The following is a 22500-nucleotide window of genomic DNA, read 5'->3' on the forward strand; positions in this document are numbered from 1 at the left end:
CCTACTGCGGAGTCAACCCCTCCCATAGCCTGGATAATTAACTGCGCATGAGGAAGAACCCTGGCCCAGGAGGCAGACTTTGGAGGTCCGAATAATTCTATGACAAGGGACAGTGGAAGCAGTTACTGTAGCTCAGGGCTAACACTGCCACTTTGTGGGGACTCAAATAGAAAGTACACCCAATCACATTCCCATGTACTTGCTGCCCCCACACTTGCGCAGTCTCCCTCATTATCCTTGCCCCCCACCCGAGTGGTGGATTTATTACAAATGACACATCATAATCACCCAGAGTCCATCATTTACATTAGGGTTCACCCTTGGTTTTTACATTCCATGGATTTGGACAAATGTTTAATGACTTGTATCCATCATTACAGTATCATAAACGGCATGCCCTAAAAAGCCTCTGTGCTCCATCTGTTGATCTCTCCCCACTATACCCCTTCCCCACCTCACCCCAGGCAACACTGACCTCTTTACTACCTCCATAATTTTGTCTTTTCCAGAAAGTCATATGGTTGGAATCATACCATAAATATAGCCTTTTCAGACTGGCTTCTTTCACTTAATAATATGCATTTAAGTTTCCTCCATTTTTTTTTCATGGTTTGATAGATTTTTTTTTAATGTTGAATAATATTCCATTGTCCAGATGTATCATTCACCCACCAGAGGTAATCACAGTTGCTTCCAAGTTTTGACAGTGATGCTAAAGCTGCTATGCGCAGGTTTTTGTGTGGACAAAAGTTTTCAACTCTTCTGGGTAAATACCAAGGATTGTGATTGCTGAATCATGTGGTAGGAGTATGTTTAGTTTTGTAAGAAATTGCCAAACGGTCTTGCCAAGTGGCTGTACCATTTTGCATCCCCACCAGCAATGAATGAGAGTTCTTGTCGCTCCACACCCTCGCCAGCATTTGGTGGCATCAGTGTTCTTAATTTTGGCCATTCTAGTAGGTGTGTAGTGGTATCTCACTGCTCTTTCAATCTGCATTTCCCTCATGATATATAATGAGGTTGATATCTTTCCATATGCTTATTTGCCATCTGTAGATCTTTGGTGAGGTACTTGTTAAGGTCTTTGGCCCACTTTTTTTTTTTAAAGATTTTATTTATTTATTTGAGAGACAGAATGAGATAGAGAGAGAGCATGAGAGGGGGAGGGTCAGAGGGAGAAGCAGACTCCCCGCTGAGCAGGGAGCCCGATGCGGGACTCGATCCAGGGACTCCAGGATCATGACCGGAGCCGAAGGCAGTCGCTTAACCAACTGAGCCACCCAGGCGCCCTTTGGCCCACTTTTTAATCAGGTTTATTTTTTATTGTTCTTCATACATTTTGGAAACAGTCCTTTATTAGATGTGTCTTTTGCAGATTTTCTCCCAGTCTGTGGCTTGTCTTCTAATCCTCTTGACATTATCTTTCAAAGACTAGTTTTTAACGTTAATGAAATCCATCTCGCTTATCAATGATTTCTTTCATGGATTGTGCCCTTGGTGTTGTATCTAAAAAGCCCTTGACACACCCAAGGTCATGGTAGGTTTTCTCCTATGTTATCTTCTAGAAGCTTTACAGCTTTCTGTTTTACCTTTATGTCTGTGATCCATTTTGAGTTAGTTTTTGTGAAGGGGACAGGTGACATCTTAGTCTCTCCACTGTCCCTCCCTTTCCTCTTGCTTCAGAGCTGGTTTTAGAGTCCAAGAAGGCAAAACAAGGGTTCTTCATTGGGCCTCCCTAAATTCTCAACATGTATTATTTGCTTTTGCTGTTTTTTTGTTTTGTTTTCATTAGAATGTCACCTCCATGGGGGCAGGGTTCTCCAAAGCGAGTAATTTCAAACTTATTTAAAAATCAGAATGACCCTTTGAGCATTTAAGACTCAAGCTGTTCGGGCCCCACATCCTCAGGTTTGGGTTGACAAAGCCCTGAGGGGATTGCAAACCTGAGAATGTGCATGTTTTTGTAAACTCCACTCAATTATCTGATGTGCTTCAGAGGTGTAGAATTGGCTTGTTGCATATGGAATAGTTCCTGAGGCAGGAGGTTAGAGGTGAGAAACCAATCACAGTCAGATATCTCTGCTTTATTAGGAAAACAATGCCTGTTTGATTATTCATTTATCATTATGAGCTCAAACTTTCTGATTTTGGAAAGATTACAAAGGAAATAGAAGCTTAATCATTTACAAGATGCTAAACATATCAAACTACAAATTGCAGTGTTTATACCCTTTGATAGGACCCATTCCAGAGAACACAATCTATAGATCTCATGGGGTTCTTTCTAGTTACTAGATTGGAGACTAACAGTCTGCTACTACACTGGAACTGTGGGAGATTTAAGGCTTTCTTCAAGGGTAGAGCTTAGATATAAAAGCACAGTAGATGGAAAGGGTAGGTCTGGGGGGCTGAAAAAAATGAGCATATCCAGACAAAATGACTGGCCCTGCCAGGCATAAGGAGGCCATGACAGCTAGACCGATTCCACTCCCCATCCTCCAGCCTATAGTTCCTGTCCCCTCCATGGGCTGTCTGATGGCAGCAGGTTCAGACATGCCACACTGTTACTTTCTCCTACACCCGGCTGGAAGGGCTGTGATTCAGATGAGCAACATTAATTTATTTCACTGGGTGGCTTTTCTTCAATAACTGACACCTACAGAAATCACGTCACCTTGTGCAGATACATTTCTCAAGTACATTAATAATCTCATCTTGACCAACTAACCCCTTTGTTGAAAACATTAAGTCCACATGCAAATACAAAGGGATAAGTCAGGACAGCATGCAAGAATTGGGTAAGGAAGAGACGAACATTTTATAAATGATCATGATATTAAGACCAGTACTTTATTTCACATGTGAAAAGGTTACTTGGGAATAATCTTTTTCCAGGTTTTCATATATTTTCCCTTGTCTATGTTCATATTGACTTTCTTTGTAACTAGGAGATTCCCCGGGGGGTGGGGGATTTGGTTACATAATATGGTGGTTCCGAGCATGGTGGGAAGCATGGGTTATGAACACTGGCTATGCCACACTGGGAAAAACATTTAAACTCTTTGTGCCTTAGTTTCTCATTTTACAAATGAGAAAAACAATACCTACCCTGGGTTTGCTATGAGCACTAAAAGAGATAATCCATGTGAAGCCCTCAGCAAGGGGCTTGCCCCCACTAAAATGTCAGCACAGGCTGGTTGCGTCTTTGGAAGACACAGTAAAGGAGCGACAGGAGAGCCACATGTCAGAGAGCACTTCACCCTCTCTTTCAAATGATCTTCTGGAAAGTCCATCACAGTTGGGAATAGAGAGACCACCTCCATTCTGGAACATGATTGATCTCCTTTTCTCCTTGCGTTTTGGCTGATCCAAGGAATAGACTTGCCCAAGGGAAGGATGATATCTCGGTGGCTCAAGAAAGTTCTTTTCCTACATATGGTTGAGAGCAAGTGCGCAGACTCTGGAGGGACTCTGGGCTTGACTTATCCAGGTAAGCCCAGGCCTGAGAGTCCCTGGGACAGGAGGGGAGGGGTGGGTTGTCTTCCCTTTGACAGTACTGGCTCTGAAGCTTGTATGCTTCTGTCAGTGTGAGTGAAATGGGGTAATTGGTGAAGGGCAATATAAAATCCAGCCAACTGTCCATGTCAAATGATATTCCTGTAGTCTCACTTTGGTGATTTCTTGAAAAGTCACAGTCTATTAAATCATTGATTCTTACGGGTAGTATTTTTCTATATTGCCCATATCTGTAGCATTATCCTATTCATCTGAGCTAATTTATTACTATCAAAGAATACAGAATGACCAGGCCATCAAGCACAAAAATCAGATTTTTAGGTTGAAAAAGAAATCAGAGAGATCCTAAAACTTTACCAAATGCTCATGTTTGACTTGAGTATGCCTACCTACCTGGGTGAGGGGCAGAGGGAGTCACCTCCATCACCCTTTCTCCCATTATGTGAGAAGTTCAGTGATCTCTCCATGTGGGAAAGAGTGCATCTCACTGTGCATTCCCTGCTCCCACCCCCAAAACTCAGTAGCCTGGGAAGGAAATATTGTGGGGCCACAGAGATGGGATTGGGGAAGAACTGCTCGGTCATACCTAACCTTACACCAAATATACCATAAAAGTATTCAGGAATCTAGGGGTCCAGTGAGGTCTGACACGTGGGGGGTGCTCACACTGACAGCACAGTGGAGGGCTGACCAAGGCTAGGTCAGGCAGGAACAGAGGCTGATGACAAGGAGACTTTAGTGGAGAGGTTGTGCCCACAGGAGGCTGGGGTTCAAACAGGATGCTGGGCTTCCAGCGGGAAGGTGGGGTTCCAGTGGAGGCTGACTTTCCAGTGGGATGCCGGCGTTCCGACAGGAGGCTGGGGTCTGGACAACAGGTGCGCTCCAGCAAAGCAGGCAGGTTCTAACAGGAAGGCTGCGAGTCAGGCGGGGCAGGCAGTATTCCCAAGGGAGAGGAATCAAGTCCTGGCTCCAGCTATGCTCTGGGCAGGTAGCTAAGCTTCTCTATGTCTCTGATTCCTTAGGCTTTTACCACAGGGTTTGGCCCATAATAATGAGTCACTGCCAATCAACTCATTCTTTCCCTTCTTCTTCCTATTATTATTATTATTGTTATTGTTATTATTATATGAGTGGTTGGTGCACTTGTCTCTAGCTATCTTTTTTGGGCTCACTGTGATAGGGTAGGGTCTGGGTGCAAGGGGCTAGGGATTTTTATCAGGCTTTCCCTGAACACCTGAAACAAAGTCAGTGGCTGGTCCCAGAGTCCTGGAATGATTTCAGAAGCTCTTCTCTTTCCACAACTTCCCACCGGGACCCTCAGCACTTCCCTCCCCTCTCCTCACCATCTTTGGCCCCACTTGTGCCATCAATACACGCCTTTCTTCTGGAATGCCGTGAAATGGAAACCCACCCGTAAAAGTCTCTGGCACAGAACTTAGTCTTCTGTAGAAGAAAACATAAAGGGTCCCAAAGTCTTATGCAGATTTAAACTTTAATGGCTTTGGATAAAGAAGATGTGGTATATATATATATACAATGGAATATTATGCAGCCATCAAAAGGAATGAGATCTTGCCATTTGCAACGATGTGGATGGAACTGGAGGGTATTATGCTGAGTGAAATAAGTCAATCAGAGAAAGACATGTATCATATGACCTCACTGATATGAGGAATTCTTAATCTCAGGAAACAAACTGAGGGTTGCCGGAGTGGGTGGTGGGGTGGGAGGGATGCGGTGACTGGGTGATAGACACTGGGGAGGGTATGTGCTATGGTGAGCGCCGTGAATTGCGCAAGACTGTTGAGTCACAGATCTGTACCTCTGAAGCAAATAATACAGTATATGTAAAAAAAAAAAAAAAGAAGAAGAAGAAGATAGCAGGAAGGGAGAAATGAAGGGGGGAAAATCGGAGGGGGAGACGAACCATGAGAGACTATGGACTCTGAGAAACAAACTGAGGGTTCTAGAGGGGAGGGGGGTGGGGGGATGGGTTAGCCTGGTGGTGGGTATTGAGGAGGGCAAGTTCTGCATGGAGCACTGGGTGTTATACGCAAACAGTCATGGAACACTACATCAAAAACTAATGATGTAATGTATGGTGGTTAACATAACATAATAATAAAAAAAATTGACATTCAAAAAAAAAAGTATGAATACCAGAGGCTTGGAAAAGGCAACGCTATAAAGGAGAATTATTTAACCTGTTAAGATGCTACTATCTTTTTTGATGCATTCAAGTTACCACAATGTAGTGCTGACGGTTCTAGTCCGTCTTCAGATTGCAAACCCTGAGCAGGAGCAACTGTAAGGGCTGCATTTGCAGATTGTTCAAGAACAGGAATGCACAGGCTGGCCTGCACCCCTGACTCACCACCTCACGAGTGATGGAGGTGAGGTGAGCCACGCGGGGGCCTCATCTCTTTGGCCACTGGCCTGGGGGAGGCCACCCTCACCGTTGCACGTGTGGGATAAACACTAAAACGTAATAGTCAAAATTTACAAAGCTGAGGGGGCGCCTGGGTGGCTCAGTCAGTTAAACTTCCGACTCTTGATGTCAGCTCAGGTCATGATCTCAGGGTCGTGGGATCGAGCTCCACATAGGGCTTCATGCTCAGCGGGGAGTCTGCTTAAAATTCTCTCTCTCCCTTTGCCCCCCTCCGCTCTCTCTCTCTCTATCTCAAAATTAAATAAAATCTTTAAAAAATACACAAAGCTGAATAAGCATGCAATATTTAAATAATTAAACTTTTAACTGATGATTTCTGTGAGCTTGGAGCATTTCCAATTCTGCTCTGGGACACCCTGTATATAGCCTTACATAGCTACCATTGGAAAGAAAAATAAGGACTTCTGTGCGCAACTCAGAAAATTAGAATAAAGAATAACACACACACACACACACACACACAAAAGAAAAGAAAAGAAAAGGAATAAGAAAGGCAGAAGTCAAGATTTCTAAAGTAAAATGCACATTAACTATAGGGGAGATTACCAACCACCCCTTGAAAATAGGAGTAGGATAAATGGACAGAAAAATTCGATAAATAAAAATACGTGAACATAACCACAGATATTTATGACTTAAAGCAATTAAAAATAGATTATTTTTTTTTTAAATACCTCTTACTCCAAACAATGTAGGCTCCTGAGAACCAGTCACTCGTGCACACTGAGTGTTCCAATGGACCTTTCTGCCGAGTAGTTCACGTAAGCAGGCCAACGAGATGTCAGGCTGTCATCCCTAGCTGTGAAATTAAATGTGTGCTTCCTTGGTGAATACTGTGTTGACAGGCTGTGTTTAGAGGAATTAGGGCAGGTAAAGGCAGGAGAAGCCTGGTGTCTGGTGCCTCCTCAGTCACTCTTTTTCCTTCCCTGCTCCCCCCAAAATGAGGCCAGCAAGGACAAACCCTACCGACTTCACGATAGCAGCAAGACGTGTGTGGAGCATCCCTGATGCAGGAGGCAGAGGAGAGAAGCAATAGATCCTCTGGTGGAGCCAGATCGAGAGCCCCTCATGGCAACAGGGCCTGCAAACTCTCAAAACGAACCGATTGAAACTGCCTCTCAGCACCAGGCTCCCTGATGCGGGGACACTGCTTGGAATCGAGGGGGCAGAACAGGTACAACTGGGGAGAGAGGCCCAGGGAGGGTGGGTGGGGAGAGCAGTGCCAGGGGCCTCAGAAAGGAGGGTGCATTTGTGGACACTCCAGAACCGTGGGCTCCAGAGTCAAGGAGCTAAAGGAGCCATCCCCCTACCCAAAAGTTAAGGAGACTAAGGTCACACACACAAGAGCCACAGAAAAGGGCTGCACTTAAATACTGTATCAAATTCTTATCAGTAAAAAAGAATAAGAACAGGATCAGGTCCTTAGAGACAAAAACAGTTTACCAGAAAGACATCCCCGCAAAATGGATAGAAACTATAACCCAAGATTTCAAGATGAACTAGAATAGATTAAGAAAATAACAGACGATATTAAAGAACAATAGAAATCAGGATTTGAAAACTAGTGAAAAATGAAAATAATTATTTTAGAAAGGATAATTAAACTAGAAGGACAATAAGAGTTCTGGCAAGGGACAGGGTCACCCCACCTTATAGATGGGATCACCTTATGCACAGGGTCACGTTATGGACAGGGATAACTGGCCCAGGCCACCAGAGAGGGGAGGGCCGTGGCTGTACAGCGGGGGTGGGAGGAATATGCTGGTGCTCAGGGGTCCCTGGGGGACTCAGTGCTGCACACCCAGACTGAAGAGTAAAGAGGTAAATGCAGCAGCTGTGACCAGAGCTCATCTGCAGCTGCATGGTGGGGCAGCTTGCCCCTCTGCCTGATCCTGCCCTCCTCGCTGACCACTGTAACTCCCGGGACTGTGGCCCAAATGTCCTTGGTGGCTGTTCATTTCAGAGGCTATCTCCAGAGAACCCAATCTAAGGTGGCAGGCCGCTCTCACAAGGAGCGTCTATTGGGCCAGGGCTTAGAATGTGGCTGCGTACCGGAGAACGACCCCTTCATGTTGTCGGATACACAAGGCTGAACGGGGAAGTGACCTGCTGGCCTGGGGGTTCCCTGCCTCACGGTGGCCGGGCCAGCACTGGAAGACCTCCTCACTATCTGCCATTTCCACTCTAGCCTCCACAGCCCTCCCTGGAAGAAGCACTTCCCTTCTACATTTCTTTATTTCTATCTTTTAGATTTCCTTTGACATTTTCCCCTCTGACACATGGGGAAGCTTTTTCTTGAACCTTGGAACTTGTTCTCTTGAGGAACATTACCATTCTGGTATACTTTGACTTTACACTTTCTTCTCAGGAGCTTTGCCTACTTCTCCTCTTTCCTAAATGTGTCAACGCACTCTCTGGAAATTCCCTTGAGTTGACATCTTTAAAAGAAAGAATTCACAACCAGAAATATGCACAGTGATTCTTGCTGTTGTTGGGAAATCAGAACGTGGTCCAAAGAGTTCCCCTAAGTAGTCTGAGTTTATTATTTAAAAAAAAAATTTTTTTTTTAAGATTTTATTTATTCGACAGAGAGAGACACAGCGAGAGAGGGAACACAAGCAGGGGGAGTGGGAGAGGGAGAAGCAGGCTTCCCGCAGAGCAGGGAGCCCGATGTGGGGCTCGATCCCAGGACCCTGGGATCATGACCTGAGCCGAAGGCAGACGCTCAACGACTGAGCCACCCAGGCGCCCCAGTAGTCTGAGTTTATTGCTATGATGACTGGAGGAGTTGATTTCCGAAGTGTGGAAGTATGTTGGCTTTCACGTTTGAAGAACAAATATGTACTAGTTTTCTAGAAGACACTGAACAGCTCCATATTCACCATAACTTTTGGAAATTAATTTGTTACCATTTGTGTCCTGCTTATATTATTCACATAGAATAATATAATTATTTGCATGAGAAAGACAAATCCACCAAGAAGTGAATTCTTCTCAGTTGATTTTTTTTAACACTTTGTACACAGTATTGAAAACAATCATTTTTCCTACTTAATGCAAAAGAGGCAGAATGAAGAATATTCTTGAAATGACTTTGCAAGATGTGCTTTATTTTAAGTCAGTCCTGAACCCAAACTACATAGGATCATTTTTTTTGACGTATTCTAGTCCATTCGATGATTCCTCACAAACTGTATTTTAATACGGAATGAAAACTACATTTCAATCATAAATTTTCATGCTACATTGTTATTTAATGAAGAGGTTGTATTACCAATAATAATAATTTAAGAAAAGGCCATTTTTTATTTCCCCAAGCTCAATATACATATTTCTTTCATAATTATGAACTTAAAAAACCCGTCTCGGATGTAAAAATGTGAATTGGAATATGTAAACTTTTGATATACCTGAAAAACAGGAAGGAAAATGTCACATACTGGAAAACACCATTGCCTTAAATCATCGAAATGGGAAAAAGCGTGTTGAGGGATGGGGAAAGGTAGAAGAGCGTTCATGACCTCAGTTAGTAAAGAGTTACAAAGTCAGAGTATTCATTCCACGCCCAGCTGGGCACCATTTTTATCCTTCTGCCTGGAGCCTGCGTCTGACGTCTGACGAGGAGCAGTGACTGAAGCAGGACAGCCACCACCACTGAAGAGAGTCACGAGCTGGGCCTCAACAAAGCCGGTGTCCACATATTTGTTTTGCTGTTGTTGTTGTTTTTTTTTTCCTGAGAAGTCACTGGTGTTAAATGGAAAGATTTTTTATTAGTCTTCAGTTAAGATAAGGCAGTAAGAGTGTCACTAGCGTTAACTTTTTGCTTAGAATGAGGCTTATCCTTCCTCTGGTATCTTCATGGGTCCTTGGCTCCCTTTCTCGTTTCCCGCTAGAAATCCGTTCAGGAGTTTCAGCCTCCTCTTGCTGTTGCGTATTTTCGGGGTGTGCTGAGGCCATCTGTTCTCCTCACAGCAGCTTCCCCGTGGCGACAGAGCGCGGCGTTCGCCATTATAGGATCTCCTCAGGTCCCCGCGCAGAAAAACATGGGTGTCTTTCTTTCTTCCTTCTTCTCTCCTGTTTCTCTGAGGGAGGAGACCCATAAGTGACTCCTTTGCATAGTCAATCAGAATGCAAGACACTGTTGACTAAAACATAAAACAAGTAGCCCTGATTTTGGAGAAATGGAATTACAAATAACTTTTTCAACAGCGCCTTCATTTGCAAGGTAGCTTAGACTGCAAAAGGAAGTCAGCTCCCTTTGAACACCTGTCAGAAGAGAAACCATTTCCGTCCAACTAGAAATGCTTAGCTCTTAGGAGAATATTGTGCTTTTTAAAAAATTCAAATGTTAACTTGATTTGCAGTCTGTGTCTTAAAGTATCAATTTGTTTTTTCTCTAGTCCATTTGATCATGGTTTCTGGTGAGCGGTACAGGAATATTAATTTGGCATAGAGATCTTCCTCTAATTCCAGTTCCCCTGTCTCTCGAACTAAAAAAATATCTGTGCACAACTTCAGGATTCGATCCACATTTGGAAGCTCTTCAAACATGATGGAGTGAGAAATCCCACTGAAGAATTCGCGGACAAACTTCCCAATCACGAGGACAACTGAAGCATATAATCCCATGATACTGAAAAAAAAAAAATAAGTAGAAATTGTATCTATCAGTTAAATACAGTTAATAGAACACATCTAAGAGAAAACAAACAAACAAACAGTATTTCCTTCCAATTCTATGAAGATATGATAAACTTATCAAAGCTTGAAGTTTTTCCCTTACAGAACTATAAGACTTAAAAAATGAAAATTAAAAAAAAAAAAAATCTCAAGTCTGGAAATGACCAGTGTTAACAGTTTCATGGATGAACTTCAGGTAGTTTTACTGCATATATTATATAAAGAAACCACATAATATATTTGGTAGAAATGCCATTGTACTATATACACTTTTCTGCACCTAGCTCTTTATTTTTAAAAATACAATTTTGCATAGACAATGATTTTTTAACAGACGTTCGTGTCTTGTTGGGGATGTATGTGTCCTAGCACTTAAGGATCAGAAAACTGTGAAACGGTAGCTTCAGACCATTCTGGACATTGGACCATGTCCCAAACTGCGCCGTCTGACTGAGGCCATGTCTGCTAAGGTCAGAAGACAATCTAAACAGAAAAGAGGTAACCTTACCTCAATTTCTATGTTTAAACACTTAGTGGCCTCAAACATAACAGGAAGGTGTAGAGTGAAGAAACTGGACATAGGACTTCTAGACCTGTCCTTAAGGGTGTTACTGACATCAGGCATTTTGACTTCTTTGGAACTCCGGTTCTTCATTTTTTAAAATGAAGGGCCAGCGACCTATGAATTTTAATGTTGCAGCTATTAAGTTCAAGAATTCTAGGAAGAGACAAGGCTTCCCATCCTCAGCTTTATATGATACAGAAGTAGACTCTTGTAACTGTTAACTGTAAAATAAGTTCTTACCCGTAGCCAGCCAAGAACCCCAGACTTGGGGGGCTGACTTTGTCATTGAAGACCACCAGTTCCAAGGCCTGGGCATGCTGATTGAATATTCTATTGCCAGTCAGGTTGAGAACCCACCACTCACTGTTAGATTTAGTTGTATTGTCTCTGGACAAAATGATGGTGATATTCATGAAATTATTTTCTGGAAGAGGAGAAAAATGAAATCAAGTTAGCATGAGACTATTAGGATTTAATGCAATTAGCAGTCCTCAGATGGCAAAACCTAGTTACTACTGTTCATAGCATATGGTGCCAGGATGAGTAGGACACAGGGACATGGTAACAATGTGAGTAGAGAAAGAAAAGTGGGCCCTAAGTGTACATAAAGTTTCTCCTTGTCACGAGACATGTAGCTCACTGCTGCTGAGTGAGCATGGCAGACACATCACAGGAGAGAGGGAAGACCCATCACCTGAGTGTCTTTGCTGATAATTCCAAACAACTAGTTAGACATTTAAAAACCCAAATCACTGACTTTTTAGTCATTTGACTAATTCAATCTTATTACCAGCATTTATTGCATGTCTTTGAAGAGGGAGACACTCTGTCAAGTGATAAGGATTACAAAGTTGAGTACAGCATGATTCCATATCTCAGCGGGAACAGGCCATGTATACAAGTGGGACTTATGGGCACTATAGGACCTGCACCGATGAGGTTGTTAGCATGGGGAGACTACATCTGCTTGGTAGGATCTAGGAGGGCTTCGCAGAGGAGACGGCTTCTGAGCTGAGTTTTGCAGAGTGTGAACTTCAGTAAGTGGAGATGGAGGGGGAGAGGAGGCTAGTTCAGGAAGGCTTGGTGGCATGAAGCTCAGTAAAGTTCTGAAAATCCATGATATGTGATTAATGATTGCTTTTGTTGGATCACAGAGTCAATATAAAAGAATAGTAAAAGGGTGGAAAAAAGCTTGGGAGTTCTCTGAGCAAGTCTTTCTAAGAAAATACCACCCCTGTCAATGATAATAGGGTCTCCGTTAAGAGTCCTGGTGGTGGACTGTGAGGCTAGGGGCTGTGTCTGCATTATTTCCTGCTAAATTCCTGGATCAGAGGAATCTGGGACAGTGCCTGGTAATGAATGTCTATTTGATGGATGGATGGATGGATGGATGGATGGATTGGATGGATGGATGGATGGATGGATGGATGGATGGATGAATGGATGGATGGATGGATGGACTGATGGAGAGTGAGGCAGGAAACTGGTAAAGAGAAAGAAACCCTTACCCAGGACAAATGTGAACCACCCAGAATGCTCAGGAACAAAAAGAATCTTGGTTCTGAAGTCTAGAGGGTTCTGAGAGGGAACATCTGGCCTAGGTTTGAATCTAGTTTATTCACATACTGGCTGTATAACCTCTGCTGAGTAATTCACACCCTGAGCCTCAGTTTCCTCCTTTATAGATTGGCAATAGCCACCAACCTATGCTAAAGATCAGACATAACTAGGTAAAGATCATTAGAGAAGCTGTTGGGTTGGCAGGACCCAAGAGCACCAAGACCATGTGGTCTGGACAAGAAGTCATTGGCTGGACCTCAGATGACTCACAGCCAATAGGCCTGTGTTTGCGGAGCACAGAACATGTGGCTGAGAAAGGGGAAAATAAGGGTGGGGAGGGGCTGGGAATCTGGGCACAAAGTGAGGCTGACCCTGCAGGGAGGAGCCCCATCTTCCTGAAGCTGAAAGGAAGTGGGGGGAATGGGGGAAATTTGAGACCCATTGCCAGGGAGAGGGAGGCAGCTGAAGGAGTGCCCTAGCAGGCTTGTGGGATCATCTGATGAGGTTCAGCAGCTGTGAAGGGCCCACTGACAGACAGAAGCATTTCAGAGGGAATGACTCATGGTTGAGCAATTTGTGCTCTTGGACTAAGCATTTCTAGAACTATTTGGACTGAAATGGAAATACCAAAGTTCTCAAGGCATCTCACAATTACCGTGTAAGACATATGTATTTTTGACTGTTGAGGAAGAAAAGCATAGAGATGTGGGACCCACCCATGCTTGTCTTCTGAACCTCTATCCTGCCTCTACTTCTGGTGATCTCAATGGGGGCTTCCAGTTGTTTACTTACATCTAATCAGACCACTGGAGCCTGGTCTCCAGTGCCTGACACACTGCCTGGTGACCATGAGCAACCCACGTTGACAAAGGAGTGACCATGACTTGGATAACTGCTTTGTCCTTCTACCTTTATCACATGTACACACATCTGCTCTGATCCAGGCAATTGATGAAGTCAAACAATGCTTAGTAATTAATGCTTAAGAATCCCCAAGCATCAACATCCTATCATCATCGTTGTTTTGGGTAAACACAGTCCCTAGAGACTAACATTGATATTTAACCATCCGTGGGCTGAATCAAGTAGATTTCCTGCTCCATTTTTATTATTCTTATTGTGGGGCTTTCATATTTAATATTGCATAAGGCCATTTCTGCCAAAGAGATGGATGCTAATAGAAACAAACTGATGAATCAGTAACCAAAGCTGCTAAATGTGGATTTAAGCCAATCACGTTCTATATCAATGAAAACCATGAAGAATATGGCTGCTGGTGCCTGACTGGATCCTTCTGGCTGGTGACCGCAGCTGGGAGTCTCATGCTTCCTGTAAGCCGTGTCTCACAGGGAAAGAAAACTGGAAAGCAGCTTGAGAAAGGCTGAAAATGCAAACTGTAGACACTGAATAAAAGGATTTTAAAAAGTTCTGAAACAATTCCTTCTCATCCTTACCAGACAAAAGTTGCTTTATAGGTTTTGAGTTTGAATCACTAGGTGCTTTCACATAATATGGGTAGATCTTTTCTATAGTCCTGTGTGTTAAGAAAAAAGGGGGGAGAGTAATGAAGTTTTAGTTGTTTTATCCACATAAAACTGATTTTTTGTTGCTATTTTTGACCTCATCTCAAACAAACAATGGTGAGTCTTTGTACTTCTACGCAATGTGATGTCATCACAATTTCTGGGTTCCATTATAATCAGAAATTTCTGAAGCCAAACAAATTCAGTTGTTTTATTCGAATACTTAGGTAAACTCTGTACATGAGCTAGTTAATGCCTTAAAAACTGCTACAGAGATTTCCCATGTCTGTGACCGTTTCTGAAGCAAGGAGCTGTCTTTCTTGCTAGGATCTATGTCTGTACTCTATGGAGATATATAATTATATCTATAATCAAGTAGACTGCATGAATTTATCTAGTGCCAAGAGTGAGGCCCAAGGAGACAACTGGTGGCCTGGACCTGTCCCTCCCTCTGCTGAGGACAAACTGAGTAATGTGAGCAGGTCACTCTGTCCTTCTAGGCCTGTTCTCTCATGGGGAAATGATGGGGGAAGATCTGACAATCTTTGAGGTTCCTTCAACTTTAGTGATTAAAAAAGGCTGTCTTAGGGAACACATGTGAGGACTATATCATGGCCGTTCTTATACTCAACACATTAAAGTGGGGCCAGCACAGACTGGAGGTCAGAACTAGACATTGGCCGGTGAACGTCATTTAGCAGTTTTGCACCCATAGCATTTCCCCCCCCCTCCTACTAGTTTTCCTATTAGAATCTAAACATCCCAGCTTGGATTTGTTTGAAGTGGAGTACTTATATGGCAGGATAATATATTAAGATAGATTCCCCACCCCCTAAATTTCCTTTTTACCCCTTGTCTTCCCCACATCCCCCATCCATTAGCCAGGCATTCAGTGAGCCCAAGTCAGGAGTAATAGTAGAAGAAGGGTCTCCCAGGTGCTTTCCCTGGCTTTTGGTGATTATGGTCAGATAATCAGCTTAGATAAGAACAAGGTTTGCTACTCAGAGATAAGATCAGGACTCCCAGGCCTATAGGTGGACAGAGAGTGAGAGGGGAGGAAAACAGAGCTGCTTTAATGCAACACAACGAGGCCTCCCAGTAGAATTCACTTGAGTTACTGAAGAATGGAGAAAGTTGCATTTCTTGCATATGTGAATTTGCAAATGGAGATTTTGTACCAGATATAGCCATCTGTTAAAGCTAATTAACAGGAGCAATCACTTACACTGGTGTTCTTGAACTTTCTGTGTTGTTGCCGGCTATCATTTTAGCTATATTCTTACGTGTAATATTTTTAAGAGGAAAAGAAAGCTTATCCGTTGCTATTTCTGCTTTTGCACCCAGACTCATGTTTCTGTGAAGAGAGATAAAAGGGCTCAATGTCAGTGATTATTCAGAAGTCTGGAAGAGAGATTCAAAAATTCATTTGACTCTTCATTTTATTAATCTCACCAAGTCTTCATTGGGTCCACAACTGTCAACCCCAACCTTTTCTGTCCACCTCACCTTTACATCCAGCTTCTTAGACAACCAAGTTAGTAAACCCCAGGGAGGCCACAAACACCTTTAAAACAGACGGCAGGTGAGGAGGCAGTCTGCTGACTAAAAGAGAAACCATCTTGATGCTCTGGTATGAATTTCTGCAACACTCTTTATATTGATCCAATGAGGTTAGTCTCCATGGTGACTAATAGAATGCACATTTTTAAAAGAATGTTCAATCAAAAGTTGATCTTTAATGTTGTTAATTTTTTGGTAGCTCTTCAAAGAAAAGGCTAGAAAATAAATTTTTGGCAGTCTAGAATTTCATGTGAGGAACTTTGGATGTAAATTCTAAAGGAGAAAATAAGATTCAGGAAGGAGTTCTTTCAATTCTGAACAGCCCCCTTTGAAATCTTTCTTTACTATTTCCTTGGAAATTCATTTTAGATTGGAGGTTTCTTAGGTTCCTATCATGATTCTTTCTTAATTTCATCCTAGAAGCCAGGAATCATGGACCCAAATGCACCTATCACTTGACTTCCCAAATAAGCTTGCATAGAATCCTGAACCACAAGACTGTAATAACAAACAAACAAACACCAAGCCTTTCAACTACTTTATTGTGTCGAGGTTCCCCAAGTGCTTCACTAACACAATGGGTTTTTGAATGCAGGAGCTTTTCCTAAGACATGCTCTTAGGAATGGATAAGGAAGATGTGGTGTGTATGTGTGTGTGTGTATATATATCTATATCTATCTAGATAGATAGATATAGATATAGATATTATTCAGCCACCAAAAAGAATGAAATCTGGTTATTTGCAAAGATGTGGATAAAGCTAGAGAGTATTATGTTAAGCAAAACAAGTCAGTCAGAGAAAGACAAATACCATATGATTTCACTCATCTGTGGAATTTAAGAAACAAAACAAATGAGCAAAGGTGAAAAAAAAAAAGTGAGAAGGAGGCAAACCAAGAAACAGACTCTTAACTACAGAGAGCGAACTGTTGGTTATCAGAGGGGAGGTGGGTGGAGGGATGGGTGAAGTAGGTGACGGGATTAAGGATTAGGGCACTTGTGATGAACACCGGGTGTTGTATGGAAGTGCTGAATCACTATATTGTACATCTGAAACTAATATCACGCTGTATGTTAACTGGAATTTAAATAAAAACTTAAAAAACAAAAGAGCAAAGTAGTGGCTGCATGCTGGCCATTGGCTCAGGTTAGGTGAGAAGGAGTCTCAGCTCTCCCCCTCCTGGGGCTGCCAGGCTGCTCTCACACCCCACGCGCGGAGAAAAGATCTGTTAGGGTTTCCCCATGTTGGGGGGATGTAATGAGAATTGCGGTTTCCGAGGCTGCAAGTTCTTCGTTTCTTCATAAGACCAAAATTCACCCTTTCAGGGAAATCTTACAGTCATCAGACTTTTCATTTTATAAGTCTTTACCCTTTTCCTTTTCACTTTACCTCTCTCTCTTGTTCACAGAACTCATTGCCAGCCTCTCTTTAGAGACTGAAGTTAGTAGGAAAAAGAAAAACTAAAAAGTCCTTATTTTTGCCAGATTCCCAGGCAGATCATTATTTAATAAACACAAAGGTTAGCTGTAGCATCGAATGAATGTTCCCAAAGCATAATGTCAACTAAAATCCACATCAATTGAATTTTTCTTTCCTTCTAGCCTCCCACCCCCACCCCGAGTTTGGATTGGGGGGAAAGGGGGAAATCATACATGGAAAGACAGTAACTACCTCTGAATACTCCATGAAAAAACAACAGAGAAGCTACTATTGGGGTCCATGAGTTCCTCTATCATTTTCTGCTTACTGGGAGGGCTGATGGTCCACAAAGAATTTGAATTTCCTTCCAGTTCTGCTACTGTTATGTCTTCTTTTTCATAATTTTCCAGAAATTGCATAGCACCCTGTATGTGCACAAATACACATGCATAAATAGATCATATACATGGTGATGAATAAACAAAGTGATTACTCTTCCTATTAACGGACTGCAGAAAGAGGATTTCTTCTCTGGAAGAACAGTTTCTACAGTGGATGGCCTTGGTGCTCCATGGTACTATTTTGTTCCCCTCTGCACTGGGATGGGCAGCCCCAGTTACACAAAGCAATCTCAGTACCAGCATAAGTACGGAATCATTCCAATTAATAAAGAAAAATCAACGGATTTGGTGTCATTTCTCCTCCCCACTAAGAAGGAAATTTATCAGCTCTTGGGGTGTTCTCTCTCATGAGACAGTCAAATTTAATCCACCCACAAGATCTTGGTCCTACCTTCAGAGCTGCACCTCCCTTGAGATGAGTTTGGGCAGTGTGCATTATAGGCTGATAATTTCATAAAAGAGTTAAGCATCTGTCTGCCTAATCATTTTCTTTAAATAAGAAAGTATTATTGTAAAGCAAATTTTAATTATGAAAAATCAATTTATCATATTATTGTAAGTTTGCAGTGGAGAGAAAAGAATACATCAGCCACAACTTTGCCAACAGAATATTATCACCATTATATGCAGTAGGAAATCATTTAAAAAAATAATAGCATATATTCTTCTTCATTTATGTTTTATCTTGAGAAATGTGCATGCCACACATAGTCTTTGTAAGGATTATCTTGTATTACAAAAGAAGTTTCTTGGAAAATATTCAGACAGCATAGCATGTAAATAAAATGAAAAGTGGTAGACCCCTTCTCCCATGCCGACCACCCTAGAGAAGCCAGTGCCTATCAAATTCACTCGATACATTTGCCATAATTTATTCAACCAGTCCCTACTTGTTGAGCCCTCTGTTGCTTCCAACTTTTGTCAATACAGAGCATGCCATCACAAGCAGGTACCTGCATAGAGCTTTTCCAAAATTTTGAATTACTCCCTGAAGATAGATTCTCAGAGTAGATCTACTGATCAAAGGGATCAGTATCTACCACAATTAAAAACATTTAAAAATATAAAAAAGGACCTACATCTGTTGAGCTTACATTAAAATGTCCTGAATTAAAATTATGTTTATTGACACTTATATCCAATAATACAGACATAATGTCTCAGATTATCCAAGTGGCCAATGGCCACTGGTAATCCCTGAAGAGTCCTTCCCACCACCACAGGCCATGGCAGAACAGTGAATAAAATGACAAGCAGTAAGCTCACCTAGATGAAATGTCTTCACAGACATCTACTATACGCATTTACTTACAGTGTCCCTAGAGAAAGCTTTCATAAATTTATTAAACTTTGGCTGATCCATAACTTTCAACTGGCTTTGCTGGGCACTCATTGTGAAAATGGGCTGGAAAACAAAGAAACAGTGATGTCAACACTCCCGAGGCTCGTCTCTGCATCCTGGGTTAAAAGAGAAATCTTTACACAGTATATCATCACCCACTGAGTACCCGATGGCGACTGGCCTCAGGGATCTCTTTTTGAAGCGGTTACTCTGGTGCCCCACACCAGAACAGAACTACCCTTTCAATGTCTTCTGTGCTTTATCTCATATGTCACATATTTGCTGACCAGTTAAAATGCAGGGGGGAATCTGGCTGCAAGAGCTAACTGAACATCCTGTAGCTGGTGGTCAGGAAAGATGCGGGCAGGGGCGCCAGACCTGGGGGGAGGTACACAGCAGTTACCTGGTACCCTCCCAGGGTAATTGTGACCGAGACATCCAGGGGCTGGTTGATGACCCCTGCCACAGATTTGATCAAGGACATGAAGAGAAGGGGAAACCAGACGATGCAGATGAGCAGAACGATGATCATGCCTCCCATGCCGTACTTCACCACTTTCTTCTTCTTCTGCCCCCGGGGCTGTGGGTATCTCTGCAACAGATGAGTCACACAGGGCTCAGGCTCCCGGCACCAGAAGCAGGCGGTGGGGGGGGGGGGGGGGACGCACGCTCTTCCCACAAGACCTGACTGAGGCCTGATTGTGCTCTGCTCACTCTGAAGTGGGGAGAGCAAACTTGTCCCCACGAAGTTAGGTAGTGATGTGAAGCTGTAATGAGCTCCCAACACATCTCCACAGTGGTACCAGGAGGGACCAAAGGGACCTGAGAGAACTTCTCCTTAAAACTGTTGTGTGTGGAGGGGCGCCTGGCTGTCTCAGTCCATTAAGCATCTGCCTTCAGCTCAGGTCATGATCTCAGGGTCCTGGGATGGAGCCCCACATCGAGCTCCTCCCTCTGCTTCTCCCTCTCCCTCTGCCCCCTGCTCATGCTTGCTCTCTCTCTTTCTCAGATAAATAAATAAAATCTTTTAAAAAACAGTAAACTCTGACTAGGACCGAGTGGCCTGCATTTGTGGGTGTTCATACGCCAAGACTCTGCCTTTCAGGAAATTGTTCTGGCTTCATAAAGTGTATTCATAAAGCCCCTGAAGCACAGCACATTCGACTCTGAATCATCCCCAAGGAAAAGTACTGTTAAAAGAAGTTTACTCTTCTTCTCACACCAGACAAGAGATTGTCACTGGTAATGTTTCAGTCTCCGACGGGACAGGGTAGAAATGAGTGCCAGGTTCGCTTGGACTCCCTTGACACTGACTTCCCAGATGCCTAAGTTCCTCAGGAAGTTCTACCAGGTGTGATTTAGAAGGCTGATACTCCAGTGCCTGGGTGGCTCAGGCGGTTAAGCATCTGCCTTCCACTCAGGTCATGATCCCAGGGTCCTAGGATTGAGCCCCGCATCGGGCTCCCTGCTCAGCGGGGAGTCTGCTTCCCCCTCTGCCACTCCTCCTACTCATTCTCTCAATCTCTCTCTCTCTCAAATAATAAACAAATAAATCTTTTTTAAAAAAGTCATATTCTGAAATATCCATCGACTTAGCATAAGATAGAAGTATATATTTAAGTAGAGGTGATACATTAAAACGAGGCTTTTTATTTCTTGAAGATAAAATAACAATAATTCTAAACCTTTCATGGGCAGGAGTACCTAGTGTTCTAGGGCAGAGAGACACCGGCCTGCACAAGGAGGACAGGCAATGGGTGTCACCTCCTCACTATGGTATTAAGAAGGTTGCACATGTTGGCTCAAAGGCAGTGAAAGGCTTGTAAGAGCCAACAAATGGGGCCGACACAGCTGCTCCCATGAAAAGTGGCCCCGTATCAACGTGGGGCAGTCGTGTGAGCTCTGACTCAGAAACCCCCTCGTAAGAGCTCCCCGCCCATTCGTCCAAAGGAAGTAGTATCTCACGGTTTCTGGTGCCCTGGGTCTTGGGATGCAGTCCTCCTCCCTTGCTGTCAACACAGAAGCTCATCTATTTCATGGAGAAGCCGGGCTATGTGGTGTGTGTTTGTTCACTGCCCATCTTTCTCCAGCTTTCCTGTAGGATGGCCGTTCCTCTTCCCCACTACTAACTTATTCACCCCTGCCTCAGATTCCACACTTTCCAGCACCCCCTGGCCCCTCCTCCTGGCTCCCATTGGGACCTTCTTCCTTTGGCTCTGATACTAAAAACGTTTGCTTTTCTTTTTTCTACTATTCTTTTCCTTAACACCTATAGAGGTTCAGATCCTCTCCATTCTGAAATTATCCTCTCAACTTGCCTCTGTCTTGAACTGACTCTCTCTCTGGCCTTTCTCTTGCCTGTGCTTGGTCCCTCTGAAAGGGCAGCCACAGGATGACCCTGGGCAAGTCTGTCCAGTGGTGTCCAGCCCAAACTGCCCACCCGCACAATTGTGAGCAAAGGAAATGGTTGTCATTTTTAAACCACTAAGTTTGGGGCGCCTGGGAGGCTCAGTCGGTTACGTGTCCAACTCTTGGTTTCAGCTCAGGTCATGATCTCAGGGTTGTTGGGCTCTGTGCTTGGCGTGGAGCCTGCTTGGGATTCTCTCCCTCACCTTCTGCCCCTCCCTGTTCTGTGCTTTCTCTCAAACAAACAAACAAACAAACAAAAAACACAACAACACACACACACACACACACACACATATATATAGATATAGATCACTATGTTTGAGATTGTTTGATTGCAGCAATAGACAACTGATGAGGTAACTGCTGAATGAATAGCCCCTGGAGCTAGAGGTGGACCCGTGCTTCCCAGCACAAAGGGTCCAGGATGTGAGTTCTCCTAGTGTCACTGTGTGTACATGGACACCTCCTGAGGCAGCCAAGCTGTGATGGGGTAGCTTCGAGTGCTAGAAAGTTCTTCATATGCCATTGAAACCTACCAGAGCTTTTGCCCACTTGTCTTAACTCTGTTATCTTGAGTCTTACAAATAAATTCAGACGTTTCCTCTATTTCCCAGTATTTTGAATAGTTACAAATAGCTATTGTTTTTGCCTCTTTCCATTTTTTTTTTCTACTTCAGACAGAATAATTCTTGGTTCTTCCTATTCTTCTTCATTCTTCATGATTTCCAGAACTTTTGGCACCATGATGGTTACCTTCAAAGTCCCTTTGAAGTCCCTTAAAACAGCTCTCATATCTCTCATATTCTGTCATTTTAACAGCTTTTCTGCTCCTTAAAAAATCAGGACAAGCTCTATGATTTTAAGTTTACTGCCAGCCCTATTTGCTTCACTCCAACAAACTCCATAAACACAGGGGCCACAGGTCAGTAGGCCCCTGACTGTGAAGCTGAAACTCCCAGAAGCAGCAACAGAACATACTAGAAAATATATAGACTAGAGGGAACTTTTCCAAAGAGGGTATTATCGAGAAGAGAAAAAAAAAGACATTTTATACCACCTCAGCTAATGCTTGTT

General features: G+C 43.1%; 1 protein-coding gene and 1 long non-coding RNA gene across 4 annotated transcripts in view; one reads left to right on the forward strand and one right to left on the reverse strand.

Annotated features, from left to right (window-relative positions):
- The first annotated feature begins 6411 nt into the window (after positions 1–6411).
- On the forward strand, positions 6412–14198 carry LOC118026435. The gene is made up of 2 exons (XR_004683582.1): positions 6412–7139; positions 10366–14198. It is a non-coding gene; the product is annotated as an uncharacterized LOC118026435 (long non-coding RNA).
- The window catches only part of PIEZO2 (piezo type mechanosensitive ion channel component 2), a 510005-nt gene continuing 496559 nt past the window's right edge, over positions 9055–22500 (reverse strand). For all 3 annotated transcript variants that reach the window (XM_035029291.1, XM_035029293.1, XM_035029292.1), the window contains 7 exons: positions 19421–19609; positions 18988–19080; positions 17527–17699; positions 15519–15647; positions 14225–14304; positions 11451–11634; positions 9055–10598 (listed from right to left, as the gene is read on the reverse strand). In XM_035029291.1, the coding sequence (XP_034885182.1) occupies positions 10346–10598; positions 11451–11634; positions 14225–14304; positions 15519–15647; positions 17527–17699; positions 18988–19080; positions 19421–19609 (1101 nt within the window). In that variant the 3' untranslated portion in view covers positions 9055–10345. The remainder of the gene's footprint in view (positions 10599–11450; positions 11635–14224; positions 14305–15518; positions 15648–17526; positions 17700–18987; positions 19081–19420; positions 19610–22500) is intronic.

This window comes from Mirounga leonina, unplaced genomic scaffold (assembly GCF_011800145.1).
Source record: "Mirounga leonina isolate KUSES-001 unplaced genomic scaffold, KU_Mleo_1.0 Mir_228, whole genome shotgun sequence".
NCBI classification, from domain to species: domain Eukaryota; kingdom Metazoa; phylum Chordata; class Mammalia; order Carnivora; family Phocidae; genus Mirounga; species Mirounga leonina.